At 39.9% G+C, this 26,988-nt stretch overlaps 1 protein-coding gene across 1 annotated transcript; it reads left to right on the top strand.

The window, feature by feature from the left end:
- Positions 1–14,619: 14,619 nt before the first annotated feature.
- Positions 14,620–25,231, top strand: LOC111255391 (uncharacterized). Its single transcript, XM_022817321.2, has 3 exons — positions 14,620–14,820; positions 19,368–19,602; positions 20,950–25,231. The coding sequence occupies exons 1-3, from the start codon at positions 14,814–14,816 to the stop codon at positions 21,734–21,736; spliced, it is 1,029 nt and encodes a 342-aa protein (XP_022673056.1). The 5' UTR covers positions 14,620–14,813; the 3' UTR covers positions 21,737–25,231.
- The last annotated feature ends 1,757 nt before the right edge of the window (positions 25,232–26,988 follow it).

Below are 26,988 nucleotides of genomic sequence, written 5' to 3'. Positions count from 1 at the left end.
AGTGTAATGAGTAATCTGTGCTTTGGCTGAACTAATATCTGAGAACAACGAGCAAGCGGCTGTCGTGTGTTTCAATACGGATGATTTTTGCGATTCGATACATGAGAGGCCTTCTGCTTTGAAGCTACTCAATTGACCTCTGTCTATGACGCTATAACAAACAAGCACAACGCGATTCCACGTTGACCGGAGTCAGAATTATTAAACATTATAAATTTAAAAGTGCTTCAGATAATACGTGATGACAATTTTCGTGACGTTGATGAGAGAGAACTGGGATGCCATGTATTCTACGCTCGATGAGTGCAGTTGATATTAGCATCCTCACCATCCCAAAAGTGCTACAGGAGTGGTCCTTTCCTGCCTCTTACCTCGCCGTTGTCGAGATGGCTAGCAGACTGTGTTAGCGTTCCCTTGATCCTCGACTTTCCGTAGCGTCCACTGAAACATGTCAGAACATTTCCTCTAATGCCGCGCCGACCACTTTTCCTAATTTCACTGATTTATACTTTTCTGCCAGAGGCTATGGCTCGGTGGATTTAACCTCTCAGTACTACTTCTCGAATGCTTGTCTGGGCTGATGCTGTGCTCTTGCCTGCAGAATGTCAAGTGGTTAAGAGGCTTGACTCAGGAAACGAAAAGCCCCGTCTTTTATGAAAAGTTTGAGGGGTCGGCCGCTGTTGTGTCAAATAAGAACTGGACTATGTTATGTCCGTTATGCTTTCCACTAGTTACTAAGTGGCTGTAAGTGGGGCAGCGTGAACGGGCAAATTTCCAGGCGGCTGCCGGCGACAAACGTGAAAAGCAAAGACAAGGTGAGCAAAGCTGTGAGAGGTTGAAGATGCTGCGCGTAATAATGGTACTTACAGGCTCTCAACGTTGGTGTTTAGACGGCAAAAGGTCTGAAAAGTTCTGAGCTCGTCCAGCCATTCTAAGGACCTTCCTACTGGAATTGTCAAAGTGCACAGTATGGGCAATACCTTGAGACATTTAGGACACAAAACAGGATTGGTGGAAGTGTTGTTTTAAATACATTAAAACCAAACTATCTGAGTAATCCGTTTAGTTTTTGAGTTTTAGTCCGTAGCTTTGCATAATATATACAACTTAATACTGAGACGATATACCATGTTACAAAGGGGCTGTGATTTGTTTGGAACTCAACATTTTTTCTGTACATTAGTCGGGAATTTACTTATAAGGTACATCTTCAACTAGTATTTGTCGCACCTAAAGAACAGTAAGCTGTTTTAATTAGGTAATTAAGCAAAAAAAAAGTACAAGGAACACCTAATTCATTATAGACGTTAAGTAATAAAAGATAGGTATTTTTGAAATAAGCTATAATAAACCTGTACTTTTTGCGAAAAACCATTCTATTTAAACTTTAGTAAGATTGACTTAACAGCTGATAATACGGGCAAGTTCTTTCAAGGTTTACATACGTACCAGTTCCAAGCGTATTCCAGTAGCCTATACGTAACGATATTTACTGAATTCCGTTCACTCAGTTATCCAGCCTGGTTGCTCGCATCATCCGCGCATCGCATATTCTCTTTCATGCTCACCTGTTTGCAAAAGGCTCTCTTCAAGGAGAATCAGCACGCGGTTCTCTCGTCGAGAAGCATTAATAGCGATGTGACCTCTTTCCGCGGTGGATCCTGATAATACGTAACGTTGCGACGTTAATAAGCGTTTATGCAGGTTAGGAACCTGCCGATCAAGAACGAAAGGTTGGTGGCGTAGCCTAGTATGTCGAGGTGCGTTGTACCGTCATCAGACATTGTTACCTCTAGCCTCAGCGACAAGGCCACTTCGACCATCACCGCTACTGCTCCTCCCATCGGCAACAGCGGTATTATTGGCGTGAGCTGTACTCGTAGAAACGGGGTCAATTGATGGCTCAGGTAGCAGCTAGCTTTAGGTCAAGTCGGCCCCGTCTAGGCCAGCTCATAGTCATAATGGATCTTAACGTTACAATTCCGTTCCCTAGTTACACTAGTGTGCGTCTCTCAGCACCGGGTCGCGCAAGCGTTTCGAGATGGAAAAGCGCAAACATCATGGAAGCAAACCTTTGCGGCCGCCGCTGTTACGCGCCTTAAAAAATATACATCGTTTGCACCTTTCAGGCTATGAAGAGGAGAATTATGTGTACTAAGTTGATATTCGGTACTTATATGGTCTCATTGATTCGGAACCTGCGAAGTAAACGTAAATGAAAATAGGTTGACACCAGCAATCGAATATTCAGCTACCTATTTCGCGTCCAAATACCAAATAGCAAACAATTGTTAAACAATTATCTAAATGATTTGATGCAAAAACACCGTCTGGCAATAAAGTTGTCGACTATGACAACTATCTCCTGCGTTTAGAGAACAAACCGCGCCCATACTATAGGCAGCTGCTTTAGAAAGCGTTTATTAATTTTTAGAAAACTGGGTTGCCAATTAGTCAGTGGTATGGTAGAGTATACAGCCAATGACGAGTGAATGTCTGCTTGCAAACGAAATGTCAAATGTACATAGGAAAATAATGCATATTGATGCTGGAAAATTTCCAACAGGGTCTGTAAATTTAAGACAGGGCGAATACAAGCAGCTGGCGGAACTTCGAAAGACAGTGTGAGCATACATTTGAACAGGCTGTGTCCTTCTTTTCTAGCGGTTTGTAAATTTAAAAATAAACGAACAAAAACACTGTCGAATATCCTATCAATTTCGAAGGTCGCATAATGGTCCTAGTGATTTTGGGGATCCTTGTGATTATTGAAACGTTTTCGTCTGTAACGCAACGGGACCATACCGCGAAACTGAATAGTATTTTATATTTTTTTTTCTGGGTTCCAGGGCTACCGCTCACTGAATTTCGATAATTTTAAAGTCTCCTATTAGTTGAATCATGTTACACAATTATTAGTTTTTATTAATTTCTTTAGAACACAAATTAATAGTTCAATTTAATTTATTGTTGAGGTATTTATTGCTTTGTCGCTATATCAGTGTTGGATCCAGGTGTAGTAATAATCGTAGTGGTCGCATAGGCGTATATAGAACACGCATGTTTTACTATGTCTGCATGTATGTTCTCGTCTCCTTCGACTAACCAATTATGGTTTATTCGTTCGTTGGGTTTTATGACAGGTTTTTAATCAGAAAACTCTGAATGCCAATCGGCCTAAATCGAAAAAATTAATTTTTTTCAGATGAAAATAAACAATAGAGTTAATTAGTGCTCTTTGTGTAAAAACTTTTAGTGTGCCTAATATGTAGTTTTGTGCTAAATTTGACAAGTTTCGCTTTCGTACTAACACGTATTTAAATGTCTTTAGACTTTCTTACACGGAGCGCCTTCAAATTACTTACGTTTGTTGTTCTTTTTTTGCCGACTTTTGAAGTACTTATGTTACGGGTTTTTTTTTTAAGACATTTTGCGATTAGCGCCAAAAAAAGTTTAAAAAGTAACCATATTTAAAATTAACTGTACTTTTTTTTCGCACCAAATCGTTCCACATAAATATGTTTTAATTAATCAATGAAAACGTAAAGCATTTTCAAGATATTTTTAAGAGTTAATAGAAAACAGAGTCCAGTTTGAAATCTTAAATTAGGCAAGAAATAATTTATCCTTAAATCGGCATCATTACAACAGTCAGCACTACTGATACGTGCGCCTTGCAAAATCCCAACTACAGTGACATCCTCGATATCGCTAAGACGCTCCTGTTGTCAGGGCTTTGGTTGGACGAACGACTTCGTATTGGGCGAAATCGTGGAAGCTGCATATCTGTGTGCACACGCTCTCCATAGGGGTCGAACAAGCACCACGCACTGTTGCATCGTGCCAGATGTCACGCATTCCGTTTGGGAAAAGACAATCATTTCGATGGCACGACTGAGAGTCAAGCGGAATGAACAACGGACTAGGAAGCCTCGTCAGAGTGTTTCCTGGTAGACATAATACTCACGCTACTTTGACCTCATTCTATTCATTTACGTCCACATTGCCGGCCATTAATTCCAACTCGCTTTCAGACTGATCCGAGGCCAAACGACCTCGTATGTGTTCCTGAATATGCGACGCCCACACATTAAACAATTTCAATCAAAGGTCTTGAAGTTACTACTCTGACTTGAGGGGATATTATATTCTGTTGGGTCAGATAGAGCCAGGGAAACGGAAAACGTCTTAAAAACAATATTTTCGCTAACGATAACGATATTAAGCGCTTCATCCATTATTGAAAGTTTTTCATACGAAGGACAAATGAAGTAACTAAATAATTTGGTATTTGTAAGAGTCTAATTTATCAGGGTCTAAGCTAACAAAGCGATAAGGCCGTGGAAACATTATGAATGATTGGTATCCCCAATTCTGACGAGGCTTCACAGTACGTTGAAGTAGCCGATAGAAAAAAGTCGCTTAGATTGACTAGTATGACGGAGTCATTCCTTTGTGATAGACAACTCGCTGTGCGGCAACTGTGTGAATACAGATCCCTGCAATTTTGTCCTTCGCCATTGCCTTGGACTGGATATCTAGAGCCTGCGCCGCTGTTATTTTGCTTTCGCTAATAGCCAGCAGTCGCTACGGTCGCTGTTAAGCACTGTATCGGCGAAAGAAAGAAGGCCAGATTGAAAAGCACCGATAAACGAAAACGCTAAATCGTTAACAGTTGCTAAGTTCCATGGGGGTTTACCGGCTATGGGGGGCATTATGAAATTGGCTGCGGCCTGCGGATTATTAAGGGTGACGGAAAACCTTGGAAGCACAATCGAGGCGAGGCGAAGCCGAAAACCACTCTGGGTTCCAGTATAGTGAGCCGGTTAGCGACGATAGTCAAAGGTCTAACCCTTCCGGAACCACAGTTCAAGACAGTAAATAACTGTGAAGGCGAAGGCAATGCGGAAAGCGATTCCTGGAGACTTGTCAACCGAACAAGGACATTTCTACGCCGAGTCAGTATAAATGTTAACCCCAACATCAGTTGATGCCAACTGAGAAGAACTCTAATTGAGGCTAAGTGTAGAAGTCCTTTCATCGAATAGTAATGCCACTATGAGACCATTACCTCATCTACCCACACTTAAATGCCCAGGTCATACCCATTGTGTTTCGTCTTCACAAAAGCAAACACAGAATAGAAGAAAAGCCCGCTATAAGTCTCAGCACTATGTAACCTGGTCTAACTTTGAAAAACAATCTACCAGCCTTCTTTCAGAAAATGATAAAAACAGTATTAACAGCAGTCCAATTGATAATGGCTGCCGAGTTATACTTGCCGCTAAGGTGTAAGGCCTCTTAAGAGGCTCAAAAAACATTACGGGCACTGTCTTCTAACTTGAGGTCCTGTTGGTATTCAGTGCTTATCCATGTTTGTCTTTCTGGACTCGCCGATATCTTCCACTACTTTTCCACTAGCTTTTTTTCAGGTGAAAATCTGTGAAGGTATAATCATAGTGGAGGAGTTCGTGCTCGCGTACTGAGAGAAAAAGAGGGTCACGAACGGGACGGGAGTAGGTAGTATTTATGGGAAGGGTCTCTTCCGTCTGGTGTTCTTTACTTGGTGAAAGAACCTCCACATACTGCCGAAGTAGTCGGAGCCGACGCTTTTCACTAGTCCCTTTCGGTCGTAGTGCTGCTGCACAGCAGGAATGCCTTAATAGATAGGAATGGTCTTAGCACTCGCCAAAGAAAAAGACACCGCGGTAGAGTCCATTCGAAATGCAGGACAGCAGTGGCAGAGAATAAAGGTAGAAAGGTTAGGAGTGCGGCTCGGTTGTCTGCTCACACAAAATGGAGTCAAGCGACCAGATGTTGGGGGACGGGAGTGTAGAAAGGAGAAGTGGTTGGATGGAACCTGCAGACGTTTTCCAGAAAGGGGGTCATCCACCCGAGAAAGCCTTTCGGCAGAAAGAAATGGAAAGTAGCTTATCTAGATGACCGTATTTTGAGAACAAAATGATGCAACAGCAATGAATAATGTCTGTGTACTCCCTTTGTACCCTTACAAATCCAGGTAATATGGTCGGAGCTTTACTTAATAATTATATAACGTACACTAACCTAGTCACGGATAGATTTTTTCTATGTTGAGTTAGAGTGTGTCCTATTTTTTCTTTAAAGAAGGAGAAAGAAGGCTTGAAACCGCGGTGCCCAAGATAATTCTGGGCAACGTCTCAATTCTTTTTGTATTTTTCTTTTTAACAACATCTATGATCATTTGATGATAATTATAGTTGCAGTTATAGAGGAAAGAATCATCTACATCAGCAAATATCCAAACAAAAATTTAAAAATAGCTTTGTATATTGTGGATACTAAGTATGTAGATATCCAAATGAACAGAAAGGCGAGAACTGATACCATTTCACCATCGTGTTATCAATTTTCAACTCCTAACTTTCACCATGAGTTTCCCTATTTCCACCTGTAAAATACAATGTGGTGAGGTAGGAGATATTTATACTGCGTCTTGTACTGAAGCTATCATTCTATATGTCTGGGCTAGCATGCCAACAAGCGTTAACAATATTGAATTTCCTCAAATAGAAGAATGCCAGTTTTTGTTTAATACACCTACTAACTATTGCTGAGAATTAATGTTCTTTTTTTTTTTCATCACGAACTCGATTATTTCGGCTTAGTCTTTTCATTACACAAACAAACGGTTATACGCATTTGACACGTCCGTCGTGCAGCCTGACTCTCGTTTGACAAAGCCCCTCTAGCAAAAGATGGAAGGGAAAATACATCTGATGTATTCCTCAGTTTCAGGAAAAAAAAACTTTCTCAGTAGTCTGTGGTCAGTACTGTTAGATGTTTCGCTACCATTGCGACCGTTTCTGATTCTATTGATGATTAATCGGATGCGGCTGTTGGAGCTACGGAGACTGTTGTGCATCGTTGGTCACATACAAAGGCTATGCAGAATCGTAGGCTAGCTACTGAGAAACATGGCGGTGATTGAAGATATAGCCGCTCTCGAAGAAGCCTGCGTCCCTTTTCCATTCTATCGAGATGCTCTTGGTCGTACGTCTCCTGCAGATCGCCAGGTCTCTGTAAAGTTAGGACCCAAGATAGAAAGAATCGAATTGAAGAACATAGATCCGATCGCAGCTTGCTTTGAGTGCATACTGTGTGAGCAAACCTACCACCCCATTTGCTATTCATTTGGGACTTTGGTACCCAGCCCCATCTCTGGAAATCAAAGAATAAATCTGCAACACCGGAGAAGAACGAAATGGGTAAGTAAGAGGGAAATTCTGCAAATGACATATCTTCTGTCCGACGAAAGATTTCTTACGCGATTTCAGCCGGGGTCACAGTTTGAAAAACGACTTTATGTCGGCTCGCCCTTAAAAGATCGTTTAAGGGGACAGCAGTTGAGTTACCGCCATTTTTCGTGTGGTTTGTTACACTCTATTGCATTCGAAGGGAAACTTGCTAAATGTATTGTTCGCTTATTAAATTTGTTAAATAATACCCCCAGACAAAACCTTAAGATCGTAGACCCAGTTTAAGCAAAGGCAAAATTAGAAAGATTATTAAAGAAGCTTAAAATAATTCTGGCCACACTACTGTAAAATCAATAAATTTAATCTAGGAAAATTAGTTGCCTTTTTCACGGAGGTACAATAGAACAAAAGTTCCTATCTTTATTATTTACTTAGCAGCTATGGCAGTCGCCGAAGCCAATACACGCATTCAGAGGCGGTCTAGGTATCTTTACGACATGGTATAATGTCGAGGTGGAGAAATCGTACAATAAAATAAGAGGTAGAGACTATAAATAATACGCATAATAATAAGCATTCGACTAGGCCAAGTTTTTCAGCCTTTGTTTATACAGAGGTAGGTTACCTTTCTTATCAGGCAAGCGACAGTGTTGTACAAATGGAGCATAAGGTTTGTTCAATTATAATTATCCGAGGAAGAGTTTTTCTCAGAGAATCCGAGAAACGATATGGGTATAATTAGCGATATGTTAACTGCAAAATACCTAACGTGACCGAAATGACGATAATTGCTTTATGCCAAATATTATATGACAGGTTAAATAGCCATTAATCCCAGACGAGGAGGTTGGGTGACTAAGCTACAAGAAACCAAATTTGCTATCCAAAAATTAGTCTGACTGCCATTTAAAGAAAAATATTTTCCCGCCTAAAGCAGTTCAACAGGCTTAGCTGGCTTTTTGGCAAAGTTGACTAGTTCAGTTTCCACAAAGACAGAATAGCGTCCATACGATCTCTCGACGTTAAATCCTTACATCTGGCACTTCAAATTTCTTCGTTAACAAGTTTATCATTATCTAAAATTAGGTTACCGGTTGACAGAAAAGATCTTATAGGTATCTTGATTTCAGATTCAAACTTCGTCTAATTCAATCTAGTGACATTTGTTTATCCCCAGACTATTTTACCAGAAACAAAAGAAAAATCCTGTATTTTCTTGTGTCACTTGCCCATTAAGTTGCGGGTGCGGAGATCATTCGTCTTTTGTTGAAAAAATGTGGCTACCGAAAACCTGACGAGGTCCCCACTTATTTTTATTTCTTCTATTTTGCTTACTGTTGAAAGGAGTGTGTCAAGCAGGTGGAAAAATAGAGGACGACGAAAGGGCTAGAGCGGGACAGGATATATTTGTAAAGTACCCTATTAGGCTACAGCAAACGAGGGTAAGCCACGCAAGTCCCTGCCGACGACGGCCACTAACCAAGCCAACGAAGAAACTCAACGGCGCGTGTGAACCGGAGATTAACGCGTAATCTGCGGCTAGAGAATTGGCTGCTTGTGCGCGGTCGAAGTGAACGTTTTTACGACGGCGACGACCACGGTAGCAAACAGTGGAGATCAAGCGCTGGAGACGGAGTCCAGGAGACGAGCGGAGAGGGGGGACAGACGAACAGCGCTTTGCGGCGGACGAGCGCTCGGTGGAGACTTGACAATCCAACATATCGACTTTGCCTGCTGGCTGTTCGGACTAGCACCACTATAAGAGGAGATAACCGTAGTCGGTCAGAAGGCTCCCGTCAACTCCAGGAGGTCCATGCAGACTGAACAGCAAATTTTCCTAATAGGCTTCTCCTATTCGTGTGGCCGGGCGATCTGTATGTTGTGGGGTATTTCGAGAGACAGAAAAGAGCACCTGAAAACGCTCACCTGGTGTATTCGAGAACATGTTGGAGATAGGGGAGGCTCGAGTCATAGCTACTGGGCCTAGCGGGCGGAGGTAGGCTTGGGCTTTCTTCGGGAGAAACAATCAGCAAGTGGCTTTGGATAAGATCAGACTCATGATCGAATGTTCAAAGGCATAAACAGCAATGGTGATCACCTAGCACCATAGAACTAAAGCACTTTTTGGTTTGGTCTGCTTGAAATGTCGCTCTGTCTGTAAAAGGTCCATAAATGGTAAGCTGACATCTCGGACTTCCGTCAATTCTTCGTCGTTCCTTACTTTTTCCACCTATGCAAAAAACAGCGAGAAAAAGAACAGGCGCAGGTGTTATATAGCAAGTGCCATTGCTGTTACTGCAATTGTAGAGGGTGCTTTTACAGAAAGCAAAGCGATCAAAAGAATAATGGGGGTGGATGGAAAGCACAGGCGGGTAAGAACGGAATGATGTCGACTTGGATAAAGTGACGCGCAACGAGTGTTTTTCGAAAGGAAAGAGAAGACTGGACTGTGGTTGCGACAGAAGCTGTCGGTAGTGGCAATAAGAAACTGTAGTCGTACGGTGCAGTGCTTCACTAGCGGAATCGATGTGAAGTCGCCATCACCGCCATCGATACGGCCCAAGTTGTCTAGCAAAGTGGATCAATCAATCGGTTTCGCAGGCGATACGTTTACCGATAGAAGCAAGGAAGATATTAAGCAGGGCTGTATTAGGAGCAATCTAAACTATCGGTTGGGGAATAGTCGACAAAATAAACGATTCGTAGGCGGCATCGCAGTGTGTGAACAACCAAAGCGTCAGAAGAGGTGAAGCACGCCAGAGGAACGCAGGAAAAAAACAATGCGTAAACAGAGTTTGGTGATAAAAAGAATGAGTTGTTCAAAGAATATATTATGCAAGTAGAATTAACTATTATCGTGCCAAAACTTGCAAACCAAAGATACCAGTATAGACAATTTTTCTTCGACTTTCTAATAGTTTTTTTTTTCCGATCCATACACACAGTTTTTTCTGACATAGATTTATTATACAACTAGGATCATTCAACATTCAGTGCGATTTATTATAAACTTTGTTTGTGTACTACATAATGTCATATAGCAATTAAATTAAATTAAAAAAAAACAGGAAGGATATTACCGTGGAACTTTGCGTGCTGTAAATGGAATAAAATCTTGTGTTATTCATCTCTTTCCAACCTTTGTTTTCGAACCGGAACACCAACTACTAACTAATCCTCTTTCTTCTAAATTAAAAAGTAGTCCGCTTGTTCTTGAGTGTAGCGCAAACTTATAACTAAGTTAATTTGCTTGATGTTGTGTTCGCTGAATTGCTTTTAACATGAATACGCTTTAATCGGCAAGATAATATTTTCATATTTCCGTAGGCAGATCTATGAAATCCCTAAGCACTCTGCACTTGTACTGATTCCGTTGATCACTTTCCAGAAGCTCTCAATTCATTGAATTTGTTTGAATATCTTTAAGCAAATATATATATATATATAAGGCGTTAGTCCTGGCGAGAGTTTCCTAGAGATTCTTTGATTGCTTCGTGTTCTTCGAGTCTTAAGGGTATTCGTCACTCGGACCCTTCAGACCCGAAATCAGCAGTTGGGGGGCTCAGTCATGGGCGCGCTAGGAAGTGCACCTAATTGACTGCCAGTCTTTTAGATTGCACCGATAGGTGAATTTGTCATTCCCTAAATTGGCTACCTAAGCTAAGTTTCCAATGTGCACTCCTTTAGGAGACAACGAAACTGCATTTTCTACGAGCAACTAAAGCTGTAGGTAAACGTGTTAAACAAATTGCTTTTAGTTCTCGAAGAGACCTTATGGGTGGGTAGCGTCTGAAAGGAGTTAATAAAGTAAGAAGTAAAAACTTATGGTAAAGCTAAAGTAACACTCCCGATGGCTGTTGCCCATGTAGGAAATAGTTCAGAAAAACTTGTCAAAGCATGTCTTCGTTCGTACACGTTTTTATGCTTGATCAATATGGAGTGAGACACCGACGGTAACAAGCTCGACGTAGACAAAAGTGAGTCCTTTAAGCAAGTCTGTTTCTATAAAAAAATATGCTGCTTTTAATTTAACGAGCCAATTTTAATAAGCTAGTAATATAATTTACTCACTTCGCGGTGAACTACAATATGACTCTCTTTTACGATACTAAAGTATATGTATTAGATTGGATAATAAAATGTTTCCACATTGTGATCTGTAATCACACTGCATGACACAGTCAAGTTGCTCAAAACGAGGAAAAGGACAATGATTTAAAGTAACTTAGACCTGTTTCAAATCATATTTCTGGTATAGTTATGTAAATCGAATTTGGTTGTTTGTTTCTTCTTTCTTTCTATTTTCCGTATTGCAAAGACTTTGTAGGTAGATTGTAGCATTTATATGTCCTTTGTGCAGAAATCCCCTAGCAGCATAAAAGAAATCACTTAAATACCGGCCGAGCAACCAACCGATCACGCAGGCAGGAGTCTCACTCGTCGTCCGGATTCCAACCACGCTCCGTTTATTCGCTTAGGCTTCGTCTGCTGACTGCTTTCTATCGATATGCAGAAAGTAGGCCCTCCGCCGAGTAGTAAAGTAGAATAGTCGAATAAAGGCTGTCTTAGATATCCCTTCTCTTGTCCTCGTTTATCTCTCAGTTGCTCACCCTGCAAAACTTTCCTCTGTAATTTAGCCTTGCTACCCTACCACGCCTTTTTCTACTAGCTTTCTGAAGCCAACACGCTTTCTCCTCGGAACCTGTGTAAAGTAAAGACGGTTGCAACTATGAAGACGAGTTTGCACACGCCGCGGAAGCGGCTATAGCCTGCTCCACTTTCTCGCCATCCGTTGCCATTGTAAGACTAGCAGGTTACGGATCCTGCGGGTGATGGACGTCGCCTGGATTGCTATGGAACCTGTCTGCTGAAGAAGTTAGCAATTGTGCGAGCAAGCGAACGAACAAGAGCAGCGCTAGCGGAGACACGATGTACTGGTCGCGTGCAACTAACTAGTCACTGAGATGCTACGCTCAGCGGAACCGGAAATTGGGAATCATGTCTTCGCTTCGGTTGTTTGAGGTCTGGTCGCTCATCGCGTCTAGGCAGCTAACCTTGTCGTGTTCCAATGCAAACCCTCGATGTCCCACTCTCAGTGTGTTTCGTGTTCCTGCTCCTATGTACAATGCACCGGCAGCCAATTGCTCCGACGAGGCCGCTGCTTGCTTGCTTTCCTCGCATTTCCTAGTTTCCTTCAGCGCCTAACGGAGAGGAAAAAGGAGAACGAGAATCATCAACCAATTCCTTGAGACGGAAGAGAAAAAGCAACCAGGGAATATAGACGACAGACTCGATAGGTAGCGCCGTGTCTGATAGGACCAAGGGCCCCCCGGACCAGGTAAAGGTAGAAAGGTAGCAGGCGGGGCTAGTAAAACCGTGCAGGCGCATATATAAATAATGAGAGAGGAAGAGGGCAATCGAGAACTGTTCGAATAAATCAAGAAGACCAAAATACTGTACCAGAGTTAACGGAGTCAACAACATATAGAGCAAAGGCCGAAAGCTGCAATCTGTATCTTACCCAAATGCACAAGTTAACAAGTACACAGGAGAAAACGTTTATATAACTGTGTATGTTTCACGAGTTATTAAACAGGGGTTCTTTAAATAATCATTGATTTAGCCCCTTATTTATTTGCGTATTAGGGCACAAGTTTAAATCCTGGCAACGCCCGGACCGAACACAAAGGGACTGGTTCCGTTTATGAAAGCAGTTTTTCGTATTACATAGTTCTGCGCTGCATGATAAAGCCCCTATGTTACGCTTGAATCACAGAAATATGATGGTAGCATACATTTTACTATGCTATGACAGCATCCGACAGGTTTTATAGCCGATTTTTACGTCTATTCAAAATTTTAAGTTATTAAAATTGATTCTGTTCTGCTTAAAATCTATGCTAAGCAGGCATCGTAATTAGTAACATTTAAACACATTCTCGGAGTTTTCGCACCCATCTTGTGTAGGGAAAACATGACTATTCGATCTGTAAATTACCAGGTGTCAGCGTAAAAGTTCTGATCAGTTTCTTTGTGAGTGGCTGAACGGACCGAAGTTTTCGAAAAAATTGAACAGCGAATGCGCTCTGTTCATTTGATGAGTTGAGGGGCTGCGGATACGTAACTCTTGAGAATTTCAGCTTTACTCAGAGCAATTTTCCGCGTACTTCAGACCAAAACATGTTGCGTTATTAAGGCTACATCTATCCCATGCACTAGGTGGCACACTTACGAGAATAATTTGTAAGAAAATTTGCAAGTGAAATATAATCGGATGCCCTTAAGAATATCGTAATTTACGTTCATCAACCTAGATCATAGAAGCTTTAGTTTTCAAAGGTCTTTAGGTTATTTTCGCGCTAAATCTGGTTCGTGATTAGCAGAAAGTTAAATGACAAAAATACCAGAAAAAAAGCATATGGATGGATCGACGGATGCAAAAGGCCTTTATCGGAAAATTTTCTGTGTAGGTGACTGCACAAGTAAAGAAAGTATCAAAACAGCTTGACGCAACGTAAGAGGCGATAACCAACCGTTTAATTAAGCCGAAAGTGGATATTACAACAAGAATATTTATTTGAAAAGTTTCTCCATGGTATTTTTTGCCTCACAATTTTTATTAATAGATATTAGTGTATTATTAAAAGAACGCACTTAGTCCAAGAATTATCCAAAGATCCAGCAAATTACATTCGTGGCATAATAAAAATATTTAGGAAATTTGACGAGAATCGTAAGAAAGCCTTGTATCTTATTCCTATCCAACCCTATATTAAGTCAGTTCGCGAACTAGATTATGGCTGCCCGGTGCAGTTTTGGATCTGAACGACTAGGAAATGTCTTGACGTGTTCTCATCCGCTTAACAGAAACGAATTCCATTTCAGCCAACGTCGACATTTGAATTCGTTGCCATGTGCTGTCCTTATTTCTAATGGGTTGCTTTCCTCACATTTCTAAAGCTGGAGACTGCTTTTATCCAGTTCTATTGATAATTTCGTATTAATATACAGTTATTTGTACGTTTAGTCCTTTTTTGCACTTCTAGTTTACATCATTTTCTATAACCATATATAGAAATTTTTTTCTTAAGTACACTATGCATGGTTATTTTGCAGCTCCGAAGATTTTATCTTCTTTCGTTGAACAATTAAATGTATTTAGCAAAAATCGTATATTTCGATTTCTCACTACGCATTTGTTTTCAAAATAATATACCTGCTTTAAGCCTTTACGGTAAACGTTTCTTGTACTTTCGTTTGTCAGCGTAACGCGCATTTGCTCTATTCATATTTAGTCTATCTAATAGAGCACTAAAATATAAAAAATAGTGTTGTTCTGTTGAAAGCCGCCGACCGCCCGAGACCTTGTTAACGTCAGCTATTCGTTCAAACCAAGATGGCAGCCTCCTTATAGGTATGGAAGTACCATAATCTTGATTACTCTTATTGCTGATAGTGCAGCTTTGTAGTGAAAATGTGACCTTTACACTGTTAACTATGAAAAATTCTGGCAGCTGTGGTGGCTCCCATAAAGTGCCAATGGATTTCGGAAAGGCGTACACCTAATCGCCGCGAATGACGGGTTAGTAAATTCAATTATGAACGAAAGTGATTGATTATGAATATTATTTAGAAAAAAGAGGTATGCTGTCATCTATTAGCTCAATAATCTTAACATGTTTATGCAACTGTTGTATCTTGAATTAGACATCCAGTTACCTACTTATGTAAGTTGAGGAGTTAGTATCACAAACAATTTTTCACCCTTTACCTTACTGGCTATTCATAGTACGTGGTCGTCGGGGAAATAAATGTACGAGGTGCAGATGTTTGAAATTGTCATACAAATTCGGCCAAGCATGAGTAGGAATAATATAAAGCTGATTCTCAGATAAATTTTGTGCATGGGCTCTGCACAGAGGCGCAATAACCGTCCTTTACGCCCGGTTCAAATGTATAATCTATGAATAGAAATGGGAGTATTTTATGTCAGCTGTCAAAAGCCCCTCAAAACATTTATTCGATTATCTATACCTAAAGTATAGTAAGAAGAAAAATATATGTAATTTAGTTGAATTAACTAGTAGTATATGCGCAGTAGAATTAAGGATTCTCCTACCTTCAGTCGATTGTGCTTTCTAGATGAGAACCGTTACTGTAAGATTGTTTATTGCACGCAGGCACGAAATAATTCTAACACCTATTAATATAAAGTCCCGTTACTATACGTATATATATAGCCTAAACATTTGTCTATTAGCATAAAGTCAACTGAATGACTCTGAGTAGAGCGCAAAATGTTGGCCCCATGAACCCAAATGACGTAACAATGCTTTCGGATTCGATTTTGGCTGAGGCAATATTGTGTTTGAGGTCGTTTTCTTGTGACAGACTAACGGCATTGCCTCCTTTGCCACTGATGACAATACTGGATTGTGGGCCTTCGTACTACTATGAGCAACTGTAGGAGGTACCCACAACGACTTGAGCCAATCTAGTCTCTGTCAACAGATCTTTAGTGTCGAAAGCGCTAGTGATGCATCCGTTACACGCTGACGGTGAAGGAGACCATAGCCCGACATATAGTAGCCCGAAGTAGGACGTCGCACAGCACTTGTGGTCAGTTATTACTTGACTTAACTAACGGGTGATCTGCAACGGAAAAGGAGTGATAGTTTTTGCCGAATAACTTTCGAATACTCGAAACTTATGGACTCTGTACCACACCAACCACTGTTATTCCACAAACGGATTTCAGTCAGCTACTCCTTATTGACGCGTGCTCCTATGTTAGTACGTACTGGTGGTAACTCAATTTCACATTGTCTGAAGCCGAATCATTTTTCACCGGCGTATCTTTACAAGAAATATTCCTCTTCCAGCTGGTTTTAGGCGATTGTTATGCTTCTTTTTTATGCAATTTAGCGTGATTTAGTTCTGTACTGTTGAAAGAACAGCAGTCCTCTGGCCAAAGTTGCTTTTAAAAAACATTTCCCGAAACTCCTAACCGGTGGATCGTATCCCATAGCTCCGACCGTACTCAACGCGCATCCCTTCGCCACCCCTGAGTGTGTAATAGCAACTTGACGAATGAACAGCTTCACTTGAATGCTGTGTCTCTTGTTAATCATTAACAGAATGAAGCGAATCATCAGCGCCCAAACGGGATGGACCCGTCAGAAGAAAACTGCTGTCGTTCTAACGTATCTACCACCACGATTGCTGCTGTGACAGTCACTGTAACGTCGAGAAAAATACAGCTTATAAGAGCAATGGATTGTTAAAAATTAGTGGCGACGACTTTCGGCGCTCTTACACGTTCTACAGCTATTTTGACTGAAGTTTAATCTTTTTAAGAGTCAAACTTTGACCAGTAGGAAGCGAGTTGTGAGCGAAAAAATATTTATAATCTACGCTTGAATTGACTTCAAAGATCAGGAGCCACAAAACTGTGGGAAGAAAACATTTTGTTAAGGAAAATTCGTGTTAAGGAAAATGAGTAGACACTGTTACTATTCAAATGCGTCGTAATATGTGAATGGATAAATCAGTGTACATCGGTAATTCAAAGGGAATCAAAGGTGCCACATACCTTTGTTTTTCCTCGTACACTAAACTAGAGACACTAAACACCAAAAAATCGAATTTTCCAGGAAGAAACAGTGGTAAGCAGAAGCGTTGCCGTCATTTCCTCTCCATTATCGACAATAGGCGATATAAAATTGACTCATCATTTTGGAACATCGACACAAAATCGAGTCGAATAATTGTAATAATAATAATAATAATAATCATAATAACCCGAGCAGCTCAAACCTTGACTGGTTCAAAGCAGCTGAAAATACCGTCTGTGTAATCGCTCGAAAGGGCAAGGCACAAATGCTTGCGCTAATTTTCTTGCAACTTTAAGCACGAAAATTTGTTTGCTTGGTCAGGAGCCTTTCAACGTATTTTTCCAGTTCAATTAAGGAAGGTAGTTAAAAATATTAAGCGCGAAGCTTTTGCGATTTTTTACAGGCAGGAACAGGTATACAAAGTTTATTTGTTTTAGATTGTAAGCTATAAACATATGTTCGTGTTAATAAGAAGCACTCTTAGGAAACTTTGATAAGATATAAACCTTAAGAGTAAGCCAGCAAAACTATTATATCGATTCAATTGTAATCGTGTTAGTAAAAAATAAGAAACGAAAGTTCGTCTGTGCCATTACAATGTGTCGTGAGTTCCCTTTCCCAGCTCTAGGTAAAAGTATGAAATTAATTGTACAGATAGAGAGATAATTGCGTAATCAACTGTTCACTCAATTTATAATTAATCTGTTTGAGTCAGTGATGTGAATATCTAACTTGATCTGGAATAACGTGATTACGGCGTTTATACAATTGAGCAGGACGATATATCTTTAATTAGGAAACGGCATAGACTTAAGGATGTTTTCCCGTTATGCCCTTAATATGCCTTGATACGCTTCAGCAAGCAGAGCACCGTACGCCACCATACATTCCGATCACTACTAGTTCGAGCTTTGTTTTTTTATTTTAAATTGTTATAATTTAATGAGTTATGTGATAGCCCAAGTAACATCTTCGGTCTCACAATAGACATCCTTTGACATCTACCATGTCGTTTCAAAAGCACTCGACCGTTAGCGCGGCTGTTGAGCCTGAAGGGTCCATATCTTGCAAGAAAAAAACTTCCGTTTGAGGCCCTAACAATGTACGAACGTTTCATCGTCAAGGCTATATATTTGCGATTCGAATATTATGCAAAATATGGACCAATGGACTCTGGTTCGGTTTAGCCGATGCAGAGTTCGTTTGAATTTTTCATAATAAGCATATTTCTTATTTCTTACAAAAATCGCGCGATTGTACCGTTAATGACGGAAGTACTCCGAATATTGGGACTAGAATAGATAAGAAAAGATTAAAAATTACTTCTAACGTCCTATAATGACCTGAAAACAAGCTCCTGACGACCGTTTTTTGACCAACAGATGTTGATAGATCTAAGTAAGTTGTAGTTTGAAGGAGCCAAATCTGGTAAATCATTTTCGTGAGGAAGCATTCCCTAGCCTAACTGAAAGATAAGTTTCTTTGCTCTCAATAAAAAACAGGAATAAACGATATCATATAGCGAACGCGCTTTGAAAGTACTTTACCTCTGAACGGTGATTTTCTTCAATGGAATTGCCCCGTTCAGGTAACTGACATTCATATCGTTTTACAACAATATTTTACAAACATTTGAAAACTAATAATTAGGTTCTGCGTACATGTTCGACCACGCACGCGGGAAAATCTTCCATGAACACCTTGCTTGTTCGGATAAGTGTATGATTTTTTGGGCTTTGGATTTCATATAGAGGTTTTTTGTACCCACTTGATAAACAGAATGGTCTGGTACCATGACTGCTTATCCAGTTTATGAAAATCTATCTTCTTCCTTATTTTTTCGTAATCTTTTTCCATAGGGCGCAGGCGATCCAAAATTGCTTGTTCAACTATTTTCGACCGATTAACAAGTTACTGCTGAGTTCGAGGATAATCTTTGTCCTGTAATGCTAGAAGTTCTACGTCTAAAAACGTTCATCATCCAATTGAAATTTTCTTTCCCTAAATAAACTACTCTTCAACAATTTAAGCACTCACTAAACTTCCACCTAGAGTTGTATGAGTACATTTCATTGCTTGCGTAATATTCCCTTGCATTTTAAGTGTTCTGCATACAGTATCCCAAGTAACGCTTATATTATTTCATTTGTGTGCCTAGGTGATTGCCATTGCATATGAACAACAACAACAATAAACAGCTTAGACCTCCCAAAATATGTAAAACTATGCCTACGCTAGAAGCGAATCAAATGTCAGAGTAATCAATATCCCATCCGAAAATACGAACGTTCAAAGCTTAAGTTGAGAGTACATTTACACAGTTAATATTCCACGTTCCGACCATTGTAACTATTGAAAGTACTTACATGGTCAACGGTACCCTAGTCACTCGAAACTTACGCACATATAGGAACGTACTTTCTAAACAGTAGTAAAAGCACAGTTTTGAATTCGAACAATAGGTGCCGTCTAAAGCTCACGTGCGATGGTCTTTCTTTTGTTTGCTGGTTTATAGCTGTTCGCCTTTGTCGAGGCCGAACATTGGCCTTTGTGCTGGGAGCCAATCTCTTGTTCGTTGGGCTCCTGATCGCTCTGACGGGGAGTCGCGGTCCTACCAGCGACCCAGACAATACACTTGCTGGCGCCGGAAGCAGTAACGTCGCAGGGGGTGCCCAAGGGACTGCGGTAGAAGGATCGGCCTGGTCTGTGTACAGACTGCCGCGGTCAACGCCAGCCATCCTAAAAGCCAAGTAAGTTTTCCTTTATCCTTCCCTAGTTTTTATAGAAATATCAAAAATATTAACGTTATCACAATAATAGTAATAGATTTCTGCTAATTTTTAGTTGAATTGTTATTTTGCATATTAGTGACCCTTTTTGGCGTGATTGCCCCTGCGTTTGCTCTATTGAAACGTCACAAATATCATCATCTATCTGACGTGACGGCTTCAGCAGTAATGCAAGTTCTGAGTTTAATGCTAAGAGGCGTTCCGATGTTATTATTACACTAAAAATAGTATTACATTTACAGTGTTATTGCTTAGTGAGCATTTCTTATTTACCTGACTTGTATCATTTTGCGAGCCTAATTTTAGCTTACGAGTAAAGAGTCTGCCAGGGCCGCTGTGCAACATGAATCAACAGAATAAAGCGTGCACATATAAGCTTGTTAAGTTTGAACTACTGGAAGATTAAATTCCTTAAGTCAAAATTAATTAAGCAAAAACCTCTTTTTCGATCTGATATTCTTTGGGACTATCAAGATTGTCGGTTATTTACAATTAAGGTGTTTTTAATTAAATATCCTTAGGAGTGTAGGTTCTTACTATTTTTTCTCCCCATCTGCAGTTAAAATTAAATTGTGTGAACCAATGTGAAAGCAGCACAAAGATTTGATGGTATAAAACTTACATGCGTTATTTTGTTTTTTTTTGTTATTATAATCAGTGCACGACGTGCTGTGCGTAGAACACACCTATTTATGAAGTTTATCCGACAAAAAACTTAATGTCATTTATGTCTGATATCAATGATTTAACTTTTATGCGTTATAAAGGGCCAACTGATTGATATGTTTAAATATGTCTTGTATTAACTTTAGAGGCAGATTTAATATGATGGCAAGCTCAAGTCAACTCAGCGCGGATTGTAAGCGGAAAAATCGCAGTAATTCTTATCGTTACATTCTGTGTATTGCTCGAACTGTTTAGAACATGTCGCATCATCACATTAAAATATCTCACAAATTTGATGATGTTGGAGTTTGTGATTTAGTAGACACACGCCAAGTTAAACTTCATCGTCATGAGTTTTTCATAGTACTAATGGGAGACCGACATAATGATCTGTACTGAAAAAAACCAATGCTGTCGAGTCCATCGAATAAAGAAAGCCCGAATGATAAGATTGGCTTTTTACGTTTAGCAATAATGCCTATCGCCTCGTTAATACATCGGTGTATTGTTACTGTGAAGATCATAGTTAGTTAGAAGAGATAGTTATACACCATATCATAGGCGTGCGCGTATGCGACATAATATATGTACACTTCTAAGCTACTAAAGCAAACTAATATGTTATGTATGGCTATTATTCAGGTACTTCAAGCTGATCGAAGGCAAATACTGCAGCTTTCTGAATTCTGATCCGTCCCGTTCACTGATATACAAACACTGTGTTTGTCGGACTGGGTTCTTTGGTGCCGACTGTGGGGTACCGCATTTTTTCTGGTCGCAGCTGTTACACAATGGAACGAAACCAATGATACTGACACGACTTCAAGAACCTCGTCGCGTGATCGAGTTCAAGTTCTATGAAAACTCATCTCCAGGTTCATCAGCTACTTCCACAAGCTCCGTCTCCCCTGGAGTTACTATTTCATCAGACAATTTTTCTAGTAGCAGCAGCAACAGCAGCAACGGTTCATCTTCGCTTGTGCAGAATAGGACTGTATGCTACAATAGTACCGTGATGAACTCGACAACGGACGCGTTTGGCTTTTATCGAGAACAACCTGATTTACAAGTGTACACAGGACCAAGTCAGGCAAATTTTTCCTGTTCATCACCCCGCATTACGGCATTTTCCTGTCCGACGCTACTTTGCTGTTGGAACCGATTTTGGATGCAAGCATCGGAGTTGTCGTTTACCGATCTAGTAGTTCTAGATATAGGTGAACCGTCCATAGGGTCTTCTCTACCCGGTGAAGTGTTAGACTTTCTGAAGTTTTATGAAGGCTACCCTGAGGTTTTGTTGATTCGACGCGGCCCGTCAGTTTCACTCGTGGCTAGTTTCAATTCGGTGGCAGTTGAGTGTAATTTTGATGTCAAATGCATAGCGTCGTGCGAAAGTTCCAAGTTCCAGGTGATCAGTCTCGATCTCTGAGCGGAGAACTCAATCGTGCACGACACCGTCCCACCTCGGCCGAGGGGCCGGTGGCCATTATCGAATAGCGAAGACATGTAAAAGAAGGGAGAAAATACCCGTCTGTTACCTAGAAATTATAGAAATTAAAAGAATGTTTAAACTGAACGTCCAGTAATGGCTGCGCAAATGACGGACGATGAAAGCGTGCCATTCGAACGCGTAGAAGGTTAAAAATAGGTATAACGTTAAATGTATTATATATCATGCAGAGAATAACGACTCGAGAAAAAGGGTCGAATCAGCGCAGCCAAGATGTCGCCCATGGTTATATTTGACAGATAATGCAGCAAATATTCAGAAAGTTATATGGGTAACACGACTTATGTAGAATTTCAAAGAATCAGTGGGAGGTTGGGACGATTTATTAAAAGTTTTTTGAAGATAAATCAAATAGTCTATATCGGGGATTAATTAAAGTAGCAAAATTACAAGTATAAGACAAATATTATCAAGAAGTTTTTATAATATTAAGTCTGCGTGAGCATGACTATAGGATAAGCTACTATTTTGATATTGGGTCGAAGCTAATCCATCCCTTACAAATTTCAATGATCCTCTAATCTTGGCAAGATAGCGGGATTTCAAATGATTGCAGGATACGGGTAAGTATGGTAAACGCATGTGAGGGCTCGTTATCTGCGTCAGAGGAGACTGTTAGCTAGCTACTGGTCTACTATCAGGGTACGTTGGATATATAGAAGAAATAGAAAAACTGAATAATCAAGAAAACTATTGCAAAATGAGGGTTCTAATTGCAGCTAGGTTATGCGAGGCGGACTTTTATATTAGCATGTACTTTTACATTTGTACGTTTCTATTTTTGTCTAGAATAAATAACAGGTGAGGCGAATGTATATTTGTCTAGCACTGAGTAAGAGTCTGACAAACAAAATTGTTACAGTAAATATTTTTTGTACGTTGACTGAAACGCATTCTGTCGGCAGTATCAAACAAACATTTTTAACCGCGCATTATGACAATAAGAAACTAATTACCATCACAAATTTCACAACGATATCTAAAATTTTCATTAATAATACCTTGACTATTACGCATTTCAGTACCAACCACCAGTCTCACCCAAATCTTAAAACTATTTTTACATTTGTAGAGATTCACCTTATTGTCTGTGATTGTTCGTCAGTGCTGAAACACAAGGTAGTCAAAGGTTCGTTTATATGTGTAAGGACCCTATACAAGCTAAAGGATATAGCATATGGGCAACGAAGCCTTGGCTCAGGCTTTAGGTAAGCTGAACCTTTGCGCAGTAGCATCAACTGTGAGGCGCAAATGAAGGTAGCTTAGGCGATTAAACATCGCCTTTTTTAAAGTCTAACGATGCGAGAAAGTAGCGAGGAGCCAAAGGAGTGTTTCGAAAAAGATACGATTACAGCCTTACAGGAGCAATAATGCATAGTATCCTCGTTTGCATCAGTAAAATCCGAGCTGACTCGATAATTTTATACTACACAAATTATGCATTCCCATCCGCTCCTCACCGATTGCCATTATATCCCACATGGCAATTTTCTCTAGGATGTAGGAATCTGAATAGGAAGAGCGATAGACGTTAGTTAGCTTCTTAATAATGGCGTGGGTCGATGTAGGTGGTGCAACATTCGCGCTGGAATTCTTTCGAAAATTAGGCGGGCTGCATCTGAATGGCTAACTGTTGGTCCACAACGAATACGCAACGCGCTAGTACCTTGAGCAGCCGCTGTGCTCCGTAAATCACTGAAGAGCCCCCCGTCGACACCCTTTCCACTCATTTTCTCCCTGTGTTAACACAAACGGGTATGCATTTAACGGGCAGACTGGGATCCAGAACCTCGAAAGTTGTTATTAAAGTGTACCGTGTGCAACATGCCAATTAGAATCCGAGGCACAGTCATCTACCTGCAAGTCAATTTTGTCTAGTCGAAAGGTTGAAGCAATTCTGAAAGAATTATCTATCTGAAATATGTATGAATAAGAAACGGCAGGGCGTGAGCGCAACAGTATATATTTGAAGAGAGATGTCGACTGTACTTGGCTGTCTATGTGTACAACTTCGTGTAAGGCTTAATTAAAATTTGCAAGGGAGAATTCTCGAATATTTAAAGTATTGGATGGCGCCAAAACACAGTAACGCGGAACTGGGATAAATTAACGAGAGCTTCTATGTTCAAGTCGACTAATTAAAATAATTTGAAAAACATTTTTAGTTATTTCAGCTAAATTCATAGCTGAACTACAAAAGTTTTTATAATACAAGGCTAATTTGTGGATTCTCCACCACTCAGATCCACGAGGAGTCACTTTTCGCGTAGCACAAACATCGATGACGAACACTTTGCTCGTTAATCGATAGCAGGACCCGCAGTAGAATATCAAGAAATTTTTTGGTACTGCAGCCAGGCCTAGTGCTAGGCTTGTCTTCTGTGTGACATCGGATTAATTATACTTGGGCACAGTTGACCCTTTGTTATTTAGGGTAAATTATATTGGCAACAGCATAACAATGGCAAAGTATCCCTTTCTCCCCTACTGGAATTACAAAAAATCATTCAATTAGTTGATTATCTAGCATATGGTCAAAGAACGTAAAACAAAAAAAAAAGCAAGAACAAATAGATTCGATTGATTAAATAATACGGGAAACGTCATATGTGTACTGTATCTCATGTGAAATAGTGTCACTAAGACCGAAGTATACCCGGTGTCAGTACCCTAGCGCGTATTGCCCCGTGTTTGGAAATCTGTTACCAAAAATTTTAGTTGACGTTGGTGTTTTGGCACGCTGATGGATCATCAGGCATGATTTTACTTGCGCTGTAATTTTTAATAGTATGTTCCAGAGCACATATTGTTTAATCAGCTCACAGTCCTATTTCACCGACATTATTTTTTTCCAGTGGATTAACTCTTTCAATGTTCTGCAGTTCTTGAGCCTTAGTTATACAACGATATAGCTGCGAAGTGGGCCAACGTGGGCAGCGATAAAGTGACAGTGTACAACCTTGATAAAGTCTCGATCAAGACACGTGTTGTTTTTATTAAAACCGAACAAGAGAGAAAAACGAAAAAGTCATGCGACGGTCCTGTATTTGTATTCCATAATATATACCGATTATTTTATAGTGATAAAGGAGGAAATGCGAGAGCGTTTCGTGATTTCACGTATGTAGGAGTGGTGGAAAAACAAGCATGAAACAAATGATATAGTACAATAAACATAGGAGAATGCATTTCATACCTCATTGTACATATTTACATTTAACAGGACCCTGCGAGTTATAGTACGGGCTATGAATTGTGAGTTCTATTTACCGTTCGTTTTACGATAATAAATCCTGCTAAAAACGAGTTGGATACGTAAGAGCGAAAAGATGTGATTTCATATATAGGATTTGATTCCTATATTGTGCAAATTCATTAAAAATAAAATGTCAAACATGGAAACGTTAAAAGAAATATGTCTTAATACCATAAAAATGCGATATTCCCAATTAATTCACTACGCATCGTTTCTGTAGTAGGTTCGATGCTTAAAAATTTTCATCAACATCTATATTTGTAGAGCAGTCGAGGCCAGTGGGACATTCCTATTTACAGTACTTTTTTTAACGAAAACAAATTATTACTAAGAATCGTTATGTTCTAAAAAAAACAAATTTTATATAAATGGCTTTGTTCAGTTTAAGCGCTCAAGGAAGCACACTCGGTGAGTGCGCCTGTACATGCATCACGCAAGATGCAGACAACAGACACATTTTCACGAGAATCATTATAAAAAAAAAGTCTCAGTAGTAACTTAGTTGCATATGCAAGTAGAACTCTACGGTACTACCTTAGTTCGAGAACGGATCATAAAAAAAAATAGAAAAATAGCATTTGGCGATTATTTCCGTATTCCATATAATATACTAATTATTTCCGTATTTATTCCATATAATGCTATTATTCGCGTTTTCACTTCTTTGCACTCCGACGGTTTCGTTGATTTATCGTCTGCATAGCTTTTATAGTTGTGTGCAAGGCCCTTTTTGTTGTGCCGACTTACTGCTGCCACAAAGCGCTATTTACAGATAATTATCAGTACCATGATCATTATCTCTTCCTTGTTTTTACGGTACTGTGTAGCTTTATATGAGGCTCTAGTCATGCTAGTCGAGCCTGTGGGTCACAACAACCGTCTTGGAAAACTTTCATTCACTGCTCAATACTCGTGGATGCGAAAGTATGATGCGAACATTGCACGTCAGTTCTACAAGTGTTGCAAGCGTCAGAGGAACTCTTTTATTTTAGAAGTACTTTAGGCCAGTATAGTGTTTTTCAACTGCCCGAAAACGAGTGCGAGCCTTTTCTATTCCTCAGTGCGGGAGATTGATCAGAGCATGCTTCCTCAGAGCACTTCATTCGTTGAGCCACGTCTCTACGGCATACGGATTTGTGACAACCGACACGTCGGTCTCTTCGACGTCACATTAATACCAGCACGAAAAAATTAGTCTTCTTGTGAAGAAAGTTCTACGGTCGTAAGACGTACTTTGTGGGATTTGTCTGCTACTGTTCTGTTGTCCGTCCGTAGTCCCGTTCCAAAAAGCTTTACGTGGTTTAGTTCAAAATGACTAAAATTATTGTGCTTGATCAGGCCCACAATGATCATTCCAGCTTTGTGGGCCATAAAACATCTCAATATACAATTCATTGTGCTGCACAACTGCTGAACTACCACTCGGATGCAGACAGTTCAGCGACGTGGTTAATAAATTCAGTTTACTTACAAAAATTGAGTAAATTATTTACCTTATTTGTACTACCTACCTGTTTCACTGCGCGCTTCAAGGGGTCCTCGTATACGTGTTGTTGTACAGACGTTTTCATGTTCACGATAGCGTTTCAAGTGAATACTTCATATTCATGGTATGCTAAATTCTAAAAGTGATACGTGTTGGGAAGTAGTAGAGTCATTTCGAATAATTGAATCTAAATGTGATTTTATTTTTAAATATATTTCTATAATTTAAATTAACTTACTTCCATTATGGTTGTACTATTCATCTATATAGTGTATTTGTCCTTATTTAAAGGCACTATACGGACCGGTTCTACTTTAAATGTTGTTAATAATTCTTATGCGATATTTACTCGCCATTTTTGGATAGGTTTAAGAAAAGATTACTTGTTTGAAAAAGCTTTTAGTACAGTTTTGGCATGTGGCTAAATGT

This window comes from Varroa destructor, unplaced genomic scaffold, assembly GCF_002443255.2.
Source record: "Varroa destructor unplaced genomic scaffold, Vdes_3.0 BEIS01000001.1, whole genome shotgun sequence".
Taxonomy (NCBI): Eukaryota; Metazoa; Arthropoda; class Arachnida; order Mesostigmata; family Varroidae; genus Varroa; species Varroa destructor.
The sequence above is the reverse complement of the archived record's forward strand: the minus strand, read 5'-3'. Positions and strand labels throughout refer to the sequence as shown.

Coding starts and splice junctions, on each gene's coding strand:
- LOC111255391 (XM_022817321.2), top strand. Junction 19,603..20,949: donor CCAGCCATCCTAAAAGCCAA/GTAAGTTTTCCT, acceptor GCTATTATTCAG/GTACTTCAAGCTGATCGAAG.